The sequence below is a fragment of the Lycium ferocissimum genome, chromosome 4 (assembly GCF_029784015.1).
Source record: "Lycium ferocissimum isolate CSIRO_LF1 chromosome 4, AGI_CSIRO_Lferr_CH_V1, whole genome shotgun sequence".
NCBI classification, from domain to species: Eukaryota; Viridiplantae; Streptophyta; class Magnoliopsida; order Solanales; family Solanaceae; genus Lycium; species Lycium ferocissimum.
This window is the reverse complement of record NC_081345.1, coordinates 53,669,912-53,683,454: the sequence shown is the minus strand read 5'-3', so window position 1 is coordinate 53,683,454 and position 13,543 is coordinate 53,669,912. Positions and strand designations below refer to the sequence as shown.

The 13,543-nt window shown below is 31.4% G+C and overlaps 1 protein-coding gene across 1 annotated transcript; it reads left to right on the top strand.

Annotated features, from left to right (window-relative positions):
• Positions 1 to 819: 819 nt before the first annotated feature.
• Positions 820 to 3,123, top strand: LOC132053516 (uncharacterized). The gene is made up of 3 exons (XM_059445586.1): positions 820 to 1,151; positions 1,262 to 2,174; positions 2,504 to 3,123. Exons 2-3 carry the CDS (start codon positions 2,004 to 2,006, stop codon positions 2,945 to 2,947), a joined length of 615 nt encoding a protein of 204 aa, XP_059301569.1. The 5' UTR covers positions 820 to 1,151; positions 1,262 to 2,003; the 3' UTR covers positions 2,948 to 3,123.
• The last annotated feature ends 10,420 nt before the right edge of the window (positions 3,124 to 13,543 follow it).

The window sequence follows — 13,543 nt, the reverse complement described above, 5'->3', positions numbered from 1 at the left end:
TTTAAAAGTTAAACAACTCTTAGTTCTTTGGACCATCTGGTAGGTACTACATAATTGATGGAGATGATGGTATTAGGGCTTTGCAGTGCCTCCTTTGTTATGAGTTTAGGAAGATTAACTTGTTTGCTGTAGATGATACTAATTTGACAGTCCATACTCATAACATTCTTCAACATTTAGAAACATATCATGTAGATGTTGAGATAGCATCTGATGATGAACTTGGTCTTGGGGACTCTAATTCTCATGTTGATGCTCCATCTGATGTTGAGTATGATGAAGAAGAACGTGAGGGTTTTAACAACCAAAGGAGGAGAGTAGTAAGTGATAGGTTGGAGAATTTTAAGGAATTGGAGAAGGGTATGACATTTTCTGATATTGTGGAAGCTAGAAGAATAATGAATTACTATGCAATGGCTAATGGTTATGGCTTGAAGATTAAAAAAACAGATCCCACTAGGGCTAGGTATGCTTGTAGAGATGGATGTCCTTTTAGATGTTCTATTTCAAAGGATAAAAAGAGCTCCACTTTTTGTATCCAAACCTTGAAACCAAAGCATGATTGTGAACCATGTTATAAAAATCCAAGGGCTGATGCTAAGACATTAGCACAGTATTTTAAGAGAAAGGTGCAAAACAATCCAAAATACACTGTTAAGGACATGAGAATGGAATTGGAAAAGGATTTCAATTTGAATGTGACAAGTTCCAAGGTTAAAAGGACTAAGTTGATGGTCCTTGAAAAGTTAGAAGGCGCTTTCAAAGATGATTTTAACAAGCTTGAAGCATATGGGCCGAATTAAAACGGTCTAATCCGGACCGATGTCGCAATCCAGATTTCAAAAGATGCCTTTGAGCAAGGTAAAAGGAGGTTCTTGAGGATGTACTTGTGTTTTAATGCTTTGAAGCTAGGTTGGAAAAGTGGCCTGAGACCACTTATTGGTTTGGATGGTACTTTCTTGAAGGGAAAAGTCCAAGGTTAGTTGTTGGTTGCCATGGGACAAGATTCTATGAACCAATTCTACCCAATTGCATGGGCAGTGGTAGACAAGGAAACCACCAGAACATGGTCATGGTTTGTGGAGCTTTTGAAGAGGTCTTTGGATTTAAAAGATGGGGCTGGAGTGACCTTTATTTCTGATATGCAAAAGGTACAAAAATCTATTTTTTTCTCATTTTCATTCTGATTTTTTAAAAGTTATTTTCTCTTTTATCATTCTGATTTTTTAAAGTTCTGTTTGTTAATTTTGATTACTGGCAGGGGTTATTGGATTCAGAGAAATGTTCTTCCTCAAGCTCATCAAAGATATTGTGCTAAACATATTGAAGCCAATTGGTTAAAAAAATGGAGGAGTGGGGAAATGAGAAAGTTGATGTGGTGGTGTGCTTGGAGCACATATGATGAAGAGTTTAAAGATCAACTCAAAAAGCTAGGCAAATTGGATGAAGTTGCTGCTAAGGACTTGGTAAGGATTTCACCCGAGGCATGGTGTAGAGCATACTTTGATACCAACTGTAAGAACTCAATGGTTGACAACAACTTCACGTAAATCCTTTAATTCTTGGATTCTACAAGCAAGGGTATGCCAATTATCAAAATGTTGGAGGAAATAAGGGTCAAGGTAATGGCCTTGCTAGGAGATAATGAAGACAAAGCTAGGAGTTGGAAAACTAATTATAGTCCACGGTGCATGAAGTTGTACAATGATTATAGGGCAATAGCACATGGTGCATTGTTAACTTTAATGGTGATTATGGCTATGAGGTGTCGAGAGGGTGATGATAGACATATCGTCAACTTGGAGCAAAATAGATGCACTGCAGATGTGGGACTTATCCGGGATACCACGCCCTCATGCCATTAAGGCATTTTTGCATAAGAATGTTGATCCAGTGACACAAATTCACTGGTTTTACAGTAAAGAAGCCTATCTGCTGACATACAAGCATAAAATGCAGCCTGTTAGAGGAGTACAGTTCTGGAAAGTTGAACACCTCATGCAATGGAGCCACCTGGAATAATCAAAACAGTTGGAAGACCCAAAAAGAAGAGAGATAGAACAGTAGATGAAGCAAGTAAGAGGAAGGGTGAATGGAGTCATTCAAGGAAGGGATCTATAATGACATGTAGTAAATGTGGAGAACAAAATCACAATGCAAGGGGTTGTCACAAGGTAAACATTTAGATAAAGTTCTTTAATATGCAGTCTATATTTTACTTTTTGAAGTTGTTGGATTTATGAGTTGTTGGATTTATGAGTCGCTGGATTTAAATAGTTGCTGGTTATTGTGGTTTGCTGGTTATTGTTGTTCTATCTCTCTGTTCATTTTCTTGATTTGATTTCAAAGCTTCAAGCTTTATTAGTCCCATAGCTTCATTTGTGACCCTTTTCTTGATTTCAGATTTCATTTATCTAAAGCTAATTCTAGTTGGTTAGTTGCTGATCATTTCAAGATGTCTCATGTTAAAGTTGTCTCATTTTAAAGCTTGTTTGGTTGACAGAAGGAAAAAGCTGGACAAATTCCAAAGAAGGGGAAGGGCAAGGAAAAAATTGGCCAGACCTCAAATGGAACTCAACAATCTGGCCAGAGCTCAAGAAGCAACTGTTATGAACTTGAATTTGGTACACAACAATCTCAACAATCGGGCTTTGAAACTCAAATTGGTACTCAACTATCAATAGCATATGGACCTAATATTGGTGATGACGAAGACCCGACATTGAGGCCAAAAGTCATATCGGAAGCTGATACATTGCTGGCCATGAGGAAGACAAGAATGAGGCCACCAACTGGTGGTAGAAGGATTCAATTCACTGGAGATCCAAGCGGAGTGTCAACTCCAACCAATTTGCCTTATTCACCGACAAAGACAACTTGGAGGGGAAATGAAGCTGTTACATGCACCCAGTTACAAGGTGAAGTCGGAAAAAGCGTATCAAGATGAAGGCAAGAAAGGGGCAAGAGAACCAGCCCCCGATGACTGTGACATTTGAATGTTGTTTATTTTGTGATGCTTAAACATATCAAACATCCTAGCATTTAAAGGTTAAAGTGGTTAACAGTTGGCTTTTGTTATTCTAATTAGTTTAACCTTTAAAGTTAGCATTCAAATGTTAAGTATGTTATTAGTAAAGTTAAGTATTTTGTGAATGACAGGAATTATATTAAGTATGTTTTTAGTGAAGCTTTGTGTTATGGAATCATGTTAAGTATGTTGTTAATGAAGCCTTGTCTTGTTAATATCATTTGTTTGGTGAGGCCTTGTGATTTGGGATATTTGCAGTTCTTGACTTGTGTTTGTTGGTTCATTTTTCTTTGTTGATTCATTTTTCTTGTGCATAGGGCCAGATTCTGATTTCTCACTTGAGAGGTAAAGAAAACATTTGCACACAATTTCAAGCAAAAATCAGGACATCAATATACTGGACAAAGGGATTATCCGATACATTTTGACAACTTTAAATGGCAACTACAGCATGAAATCAAAAGATCGATCAAGATTTGTACATATTACCAAAGGGCAACTGGTGCTTCCCCAATATATAGTTAAATACTTGCATCTATGAGAAAACACAAAAAATGTATCTTTATCTATCATTGGTTTCTTCTGTGTTTATAAGTTCTTCAACTCCATTCTAAGAATCTTTCCATAAGTTCTTCAACTCCATTCTAAGGTATTGAAGCTCTGAAGTAAACCCTTCTAATCTTTTTGTATGGTACAACCTGGTAGAAACAAAGTCTTCACATCTGCTTGGGAAAATTCACACCAATCTCTCTTGACGACAAATACAACTGGAATTTCCCCAGCTTCCTCATCTCTGGCTGTGAACAATCGAATAAGAACAAAGTGGATGAGCACTAGCAACATATAAGGAAATGATATTATGCAATCCTTTAAAGCTCAGCAGAGAAGTTTGGTGACAAAGGACAGAGGAGTTTACATAAGCCAAAATAAGTAAAGAAAAAGCTCCTTTTCATATTGTTGTCATGATTCAATGTCATTTACTGCATAAAAACTTGGTATTTTGATTCTCATATATCGATTCTTAATTGATTGGTTTATCACAAGTATTTACTGCAAAAAAGAAATGGACCAGCTTATCAGAACTTTGTGACAACTTTAGATAGGCTGAAAGCAACCTCTAGGCAATTATCTGCAGCTGACAACTTTATATGTGTTTAAATAACAAAATACCACACACATCATCATATTGGATTTAGATCACATGATATGTGATGAGGCCCAACTCTCACTTTATTAGTATATGAAGGAACAGCACAAAGAACACAAATAGTCCAAGAGAATAAAGCATTCTAATCTTGCCATAAAACTATTCCAAAGTTACTTAGAATAATCGTGTTGCTCCAGACCACGAAGATGAGATTATTACCACTCTGTTCCATAATCCACATTCAGTAGAAACCTAAAAGATATTGTAATCGAGGACTTACATAAACTACTAGCATATTAACTGTAAGAATGAATTCAATTAAAAGCAGACTTTAGTTTAGGACCTTCCAAAATATTAGACACAAATAAATCTCTATCCAACTTTCACCAATCTAAGAATTCAAATCCATTTAATTACAGTGACATCTTCTCTATCAAGCTAACTTTCAACCATTAATTTACTCTTTTTTTCATTACAAACTGATATAATACATAAGGCAAAAATGAATATCTTAAAACTCTGTGCCAAAATCGAACACCATCATATAATTTGGATAGGAGAGAGTAGCTTGACACTAGACATGTACCAATGAAGCTACAGGACTAATAAAGCCAAAATCAAGAAAAGGTTTAATCAAGCTATAATTTGGTACATGTCTAGTGTCAAAAAATTGACATACAAGCCAAATTTAGTTCAAAATTCCAAATTCTTGAAACTTTTCAGCAAAAAAAACATTACAATTCATCAATTGAAAAGGTTTAATCCAAAAAGCTTGGATCTTTACACCACCCCAGATACAAAATTCCAAGTAAACATAAAGCAACACAAAAAAAAATCAGATGAAGCTACGGGACCATTTGGACTAAACTCTGTGCCAAAATCGAACACCACCACATTAAACCCCACCCACCACATTAAATAGCCATTTTTGAGTTTAAATAAGAACTAACCTTGATGAGCTATTCCTTTAATCCTTCAAAAAAAAGTTGAAAAGTCACATTTGTTTGCTTGAAATGGATGTTGGAAGAAGAGGAGAGCAGATGGGTTTGATTAGGGCTTAATTGTTACAACATAATGAAAGAGGGGCAAAGAAATAGGTATAAGATGGGTGGGTCGGGTCAACGGGTCGGGTTGGTTTAATTAGGATTTATTTTGGCTGGTTTTCATTTAAGTGACGTGGACCAATAAATTTTTGCCACGTGGCATATAATTGGTATTTTAAAACCACCGTTAGTGAATAATGGCATGGATGAGCCAAAAGGTAACGGCAGTGGCATATTTGAGCCAAACTTTCAACGAGTGGCATAAATGAGCCATTTCTGATAGTTCGATGGCATATTTGAGCCTTTTCCGTAATTTTAATAACGTAGAAAAGTGTTATAAAATATCAAATAAAAGTCACACGAGATGCAAGACCCTTTGTGTGTATAAATCATATTAATTTTATTCGTAAATACAGTGCACAATTTGATTTATGATAGTGAACAAGTTATTAAGATAGTAAAGGAATATTACAATGTAAGACTCGGATCTTGCCAGGCAATTGCCTTTTTCCACAAGATATTGCTCTCCTCCCCTTCAATCAATCCAATGTTTTTTTCCCACGATAGCGATATTCCTTTGCTACTTCTTGGATAAAAATGTAGTTATTTTGAAATTTATATGATACTTTTCACATATTAATTAGATATAATTTCATTATTTTTTAAAGTTGGAATTTACAACAAGTACTTATTTAATAAGAATTGGACTTAGATACCAACCATATTAACATCTTACTCAGCGAAAAAAAAAAGATACCAACCATATTAGATTTTAAATTTTAGTTTAATTTAATAAAATAAAATTATGTAAAACTAATATGAATAATAATGTAAGCAATAGGAATTTTTTTGTCTAAAACTTTCTACAACAAAAAATAGCGACAAATTTCATTTTTAATCGCAAATTCTTCATTATTTTAATATATTTTTTTCTATTTATTTTCTGATATAAACAAAAATCCATCATTATTCCATTATTATGTTACTACGAAATGTCATTAAACTTATTATTATTAATTGATCAAAACTAAATGCACCAACACCACTACAATGTTTATCAATATATGAGAACTTATTAAAATTGAATTCTTAGATATATGCAATTACTTTTGATTACTTATTATATTAAAAATAGTTAAGGATACATAATATGTCCACAAACTTTAAAGTCTTCAATATGAATATTTCTTTGAAAATGAGTGCTTAATAGAAATTATCTGAAAATGATAAAATAACAAAAATACATAAATATCTTTACAATCATCAATAAATAATTGATTTTAGATACAAAAATGTTATATTATTTTTGTTACATACAAAAGTAATAAATTGCAATAAAATAAATATGAGCTTCACAAGTCTTGAGGTTACAAGTACATATACAAATGATGTATTGTTAGCCTTCATTCGTTTTTTGATCTCACTTCCGTTATAAAAAATCCTTGGAATTAATTTTGTATATCATATACTAAAATTATTTTATATGAAATTGATTTATTTCACTTGAATTTTAGTGCAAAAAAAAAAATTATACACTGTTAGCTTATATAAACCGACACTTTTTAAACAAGTTACCAAAGAATCAGTATCTTTAACTTTGCATATTCAAGTCTAAAAACTCCTCATACAATTAGGGAAATTGTTGCGTTCATGAAGACAATACATGGTATAAGTAATCTCCTTCATTATCTCAAATTGTATATTTCCATCTTTACAATTAACACTACATTATTGAAATTATTGGTTTTCAAAATGTTAAATTTACTACTCTTTGTATAGCAGAAATGAAACCTTAAATTCAAAAATTATAAAAAAAGAATCACATAATATGAAGTATATGAATTATTTTGTTTTCTCCTGATGAAAATGATATCTCAAATGTCCATTTTGTATCATAATTGATTGAATTTGTGTATTCTTAAGATTATACTCATTTAAGATAAACAAAACATAAAATTGGTAACCAAAAATCACATAAGACTACTAAAATGTTAATAACTGAGGCTCTATGTTGTAGTTGGGCCTGTGCTTGCACGGGCTTCGACCTCTGGTGTTAAGACAAGAAGCTAAGGGGGCGCATACTCTCATAAATACTGAAATCGGAATTTTTCACACTTCCATTTCGATATTACGGTATTTGATAGGCATTTTTAAAAAAAATGGTATTCGGTTCTTATAGAAAAATACCAAAATATCAAACATCGTACGGAAATACTCAATAACATATACAATTTATATATTATATTATTATATAGACAAAAATTTAAATAATCTAAATATAGCAAATAAAAAACTGCATTATTATATTTCTCACATATTCACCTCCACAACACCCCCCCTCCCCCACCCCACCCCCCACCCCCCCAAAAAAAAAAATGAAAATAAAATATGAACAAGGGCAAAATTACTCATTCAAATAGTTCAAGAGCAAAATTGGTTCATTTTCTCTTGTTTTGGAATAATCGTTAGTAGGAAGGATTTTTAAGATATTAGATTAATTTATTTTCTACTAATCATTATTCACAAAAAAAAAAAAAAAAGTGAAAAAAGGGGAAAAGAGTCACTTCATATCTCTAGAATAAGTTCTTCTCTTGAAGAAAGTGCTCAACTAATTTCACGTAATTCTATATACAAATATTAATAAATAATCTTAAAAAAGAAAAAGTAATTAATAGGTCAAAATGCATTAATGGTGTAAGATGAATTTTGAGAGGAAAGGATAGAAATGTCATTGACTTCGCATAGATGATCTAGATACCTGTGTGAATTTACTATCCTAGCTCCATTTGGGCCATTGTGGCCAAAATCAATGCGGTAGATTTGATTTTTCCATAGTGGGGTATATGCAAAGGACTTCCATATGCAAATGGGGTCATATTCCATGAATGTGGGAATGTACTGCACAACAAAAACAAGATAGATAGTACTGTACTATAACAAATTTTTGTTATCATCCTAATTACGTATATATTTTTTAATCAATCTAAATGATATTTTTTTATATTCAGTAATAAGTTAATTTTAAATTTCTTATTTTTCTTAATGAGATAATTAATATCTTCTTTTTCTTCAACGTTAAATGCTTTCACCTAAATTAGGATAGAGGGAGTAGCTTTTACACTCTTGAAAGTTGATGTGACAAAAAGTCTAGCTACACTTTGTTTTAAATGCGTGAGATGAAATTTTTTTTGAAAAATTAGCTTCCAATTAGTGAGATACATTTCAGTTGCTAATTGCCACATAATCATATAGTATAATGGTTTGTTTCTTCCTAATGTGTATTTCTTCTTACTTTTTTTTTTTTTTTTTTTTTACAATGCATATTTTACTCCTACTTTTATTTTACCCTCTTGATATTTCTTTTTTTTTTTTTTTTAAGCAATGATTATTTATTTTAACTGTGTATTTTTTGGCTAGATCCATATATTAAACCAAAATTGGTTGAAACTTCATTTTTTTAGCCAGATATAAAAATAATAATAATAATAATGGAGTTTCAATTGTGTGTTTCTTTTTATTTCTCCTTTAAATGCAGTGACTTTTTGTTTCAATTATGTATTCCCTTTTTAAGGTCAAATTTGTAAAAGTTTAGCTGAAACTACATTATTTTTTGTCTAATAAAAAAGTTATAGTATAAATAATGGAATTTCAGCCTATTTTTTGTACTTTTACAGGACTAAGATGGGATAAGAAAAATTCGCCGGCTTGTGATTTGGCGGTTATTTTTACGCACAAACAAAATCCACATAAGCATTGGTGGTTATTTTCTTAGGGAAAAAACTTACCCACACCGGGTGTATACACCCAACTCAATTAAATTAACCATAGATAATAAACTATGGTTTAGAGTCCTAATTTTAATAAAGAAAACATTAATTAAAAAGAAAGCAAGGTTAATAAAGGGAAAAAAATTTAAAAGGAAGCAAAATTAATAACGTAACATCACAACTTAGGGTTGCATCATCGGATTCATTCTTCGTCTAGTGTGCAAATTGAAAGCTTTTTATCATCCTTTAAGTCGTTGGAGTTAAAATTAAGCTCATTAAGCATAAAAAATTTGACTTAAAACTGGTGATTCCTTAACTTCATACTTCATTAAGTACATATGCAAGTAAAAAGATGCAAGATTAAAGATCATATTTTGTTCAAGATGAAAAGGAATCCTGCATGATGAAAAAGAACAAAAAATGTTGCATATACAGTAGATAGGAGTAAATCCCATACTCTAGTTATGTTAAGTGTAAATCTAAGTACTTTTTTGCGATGTCTATTGTTAAATAGAGCGCACCTGTTTTAATGATCATCAGAAAAGGAACAAACCCAAAACATGTTGTAAAATATATTAGTTAAGAAGATAAAAAAAATATTTAAAAAGTATTCAAAGTTGAAACAAATGTTCAACTTAATTATTTAAAAAGTACTCTACTAATCGAGTTATGGTTAATATACTTTGGTAATAATCTTAATTAAGATCATGTGCAAAATACTTGGTTAACTATGGTTAAGTGTTAATAATTATAATTAAATAATATGACAAGTGTCATTTATTTATTAGTTGGGTGTATACACCCGGTGCGGATAAGTTTTTCCCTTTTCTTAGAAGCTATGACATTACTTCTGCGATGTTAATTATCCTTTAAAGGCAAATTTATATATTATGTATTGCTAATGAATTTCTGAGGTTAACAATTAAAACTGCAAAGAAGGTGTACATTCATAATTTTGATCTTGTTAGAAACTTCTTAAAATGACATTATAAGTCCTATCAGGTAATAACAAATAAAGTATTATCAATTTTACGTTTGAAAAACATTCTAAGATAAGGAACAGATTAACATTTACAAACTTCTTTCTTGATTCTTGCCCAACTTTTTCTAGAATTGGGAAGCAAAATCAACAAGAAATTAATCAATCAAGAATTACAACATAAATAGAAAAGATGCACTTAAAATAAGGTAGAAGTGAGGAAGAAACGAAAAGGTAGCCCAGTATACGAAGCATTTCTTGTTCATGCGGGATTCAGGGAAGGATCATACCCATGGGGGGTAATGTGAGATGTCTACCCTGACACAAGCATCAATGTTTGATTTCGCGACTCGAACTTGTGACCTATAAATCACATGAGGATAACTTTGCTACTGTTCCAAAGCTCCCTTCAGTGAAGAGAGAAGAAAAAGAATTAGAACATATATCTAAGCTTTATAATCTCTCCGTCTCAAAGTATTTGCCACTTTAAGAGTTCAAGACAAACTTAATTAATTTTTTCTATTCTACCCTTGGTAGTAATTGTTTTTGAATACTACAATCACTCAATTATGAGGAGATGATACATAATAAAGTAAATATTCAATGAAGAGAGATAATGTCTTAAAACATATCAAAGGCAAAATAATAAAAAACCCCTCCTATTTAATATTTTCTGAAGAGGCAGGTAAAGCAGAAACACAACAGATAATAATTTGAGACGGGGGGAGTATGATTTATTTAATGATCTTTAAAACTAATCTTCTTCCAAGAACTAATCATGTTGCAAATTTTAATAATCCCCCAATATTTTCCCTTCTTTGGTTCTTCTCTTCTATCTCCATCAGCCTTCCTCTTCCTCCCTAATTTCCTCTCCATTAAACCACTAAAAAAGTTCTTCATTGAAGACTCTTTTAACTTCTTTGAATGAGCAGCCTCATTAATATTTGATGTTGATGATGCATGACTTGCAATATTTGAGTCCTTTCTTGATCCACTAAGACATGGCAATTCCATAAGATGCCTATCAATTACATGGTTGAGTGTAACTAATTCATAGGAGTCATATAAAGGACTCCCACAATGCCATAGAGTTCGGAAGCTGAAAAGGGTATAAAATACAGCGATAAACCAAAAGGGCGGCCAAAATTTACATACCAAAAGGGGGTATAACGTGGATCAAATTACGTTATACCCCAATTTTTTTTTTTTTAATTGTCAGACCATTGAAGCCGTAAAAAAAAAAAACAATTTTTTAATAAAACGTGAATCCCTCCACGTTTTGCAAACATAATTTGTAAAACGTGGAGGGATCCACGTTTTACAAACATAATTTGTAAAACGTGGATCCCTCCACGTTTTACAAACATAACTTTTTTCCGCACGGTTTAGGGTTTAATTTGTAAGACGTTGCCTCTATTTAAATCATATTCGGCTATGTTTTTAATAAAAAAATTTATTGATTTTTTTAATTTTTAAAGCATATAGTTAATTTTAGTGAATAACTCAAATAAATATTTTAATACATGCAATAATTAAATATGTGTTATATATGCGAACGAAATAAAAATAAAATATAAGTTAAATAAACGTCACACATTAACTTATTAATAAATGTTAAATTACATGATAACTATTAAACGGCACAAGACATGTTTTATTTTTTTAAGATTTTGATTTAAACGTGTTATTTTTTAATCAAGACATAACTTTATTTTGAATATAAATCTAAGTCTAAAAAATATAAGGTGAAAAACTAGTTGTAAAGTGGTCAAACTTTAGATGGTCATAACTTTGCTCGGACATCCGTTTTACGCGTTTTTTTTAAAAAAAAATTATTGATTTTTCCATTTTTAAAGCATATAGTTAATTTCAATAATTAAATTTGTTTGAAAAAACTTAGTGTTTGACCGTAATAAGGTTATTTTAGTCAACTTTATATGTCGAGAAAATTAGTCGGCTTTATTTTCAAAAATTAAAATCGCGGAAGTGAAATTGACATTCACAAATACATTACCCCGGATTTTTACATTGAAATCTATTGTATATCATCATCTTATAAGTAACTAAAAGCTCGAAAATTTCGAGCCAATTTGGGGGAAAATTGAAATTGAATGGGATAAAAAGGTGTTTTTTTAAAAATCGGCTAGGCCAAACCGCCTTGCGGCTTGTCCGCATAGATCTCGAAAAAATACGCAAGTTCAAAAAAAAAAAAAAACGCGTAAAACGGATGTCCGGCGCAAAAAGTTATGACCATCTAAAGTTTGACCACTTTACAACTAGTTTTTCACCTTATATTTTTTAGACTTAGATTTATATTCAAAATAAAGTTATGTCTTGATTAAAAAATAACACGTTTAAATCAAAATCTTAAAAAATAAAACATGTCTTGTGCCGTTTAATAGTTATCATGTAATTTAACATTTATTAATAAGTTAATGTGTGACGTTTATTTAACTTATATTTTATTTTTTATTTACGTTCGTATATATAACACATATTTAATTATTGCATGTATTAAAATATTTATTTGAGTTATTCACTAAAATTAACTATATGCTTAAAAATTAAAAAAATCAATAAATTTTTTTTATTAAAAACATAGCCGAATATGATTTAAATAGAGGCAACGTCTTACAAATTAAACCCTAAACCGTGCGGGAAAAAAGTTATGTTTGTAAAACGTGGAGGGATTCACGTTTTATTAAAAAATTGTTTTTTTTTTTTTACGGCTTCAATGGTCTGACAATTAAAAAAAAAAATTGGGGTATAACGTGGGCTGATCCACGTTATACCCCTTTTGGTATGTAAATTTTTGGCCGCCCCCTTTTGGTTTATACCGTGTATTTTTATACCCTTTTGGCTCCGGACCCCAATGCCATATCTTTAAAGCTTATTTATCTTCTTTCTTTACATCAAACTCTTCTTCTTCTGTTATTTTCATTTGGGCAATAATAGAGCTTTTTTCTATGGACAAAATTCTTTGACAGTGATATTTGGGCTGGCTAGAAAGTTCCAAATTCATTTGTCCTGTGTGTAGTAACTTGTTATCGTGCTTAAAGTAGATAACAGACTCCTGGCACCAAGAATTTGGTATATTCCATTTGTTTGATTTAATATAAAATAAAATAAATGAGCGCTTGAAAATACGCACAAAATTTTTTTCAAAATTTTAAATCAGTCGTATCTAATAGAAACACATTATCATATGTCAGGTGTTCAATCAGAACATATCGTAGTTCAAATATCTAAATAAAATTTAGTAACAAATTTAACAGTTTATCAATATATTCTCCTTACAGATATATGATGCTGTCTTGAGATGTTAATTTCGACACTCGAACTTCTTTCACGATCAACTAAATAATTTTCCTGAAGTTTTCCAACTCAACTTGTGTCCGTTAAAACTGAATTAGTTACATATTTATCGCAAGTCATTCTTCCCCACGTATCTATGTTGCCCCAAAGAGCTGTCTCTTTCTTACAATTGGGTAGAAAATAGACCACATCACTAGTCTAAGTAACTACTCCCAGCGTCTCAATTTATGTGACACTTTTCGCTTTTCGAGCGTCAATTTGACT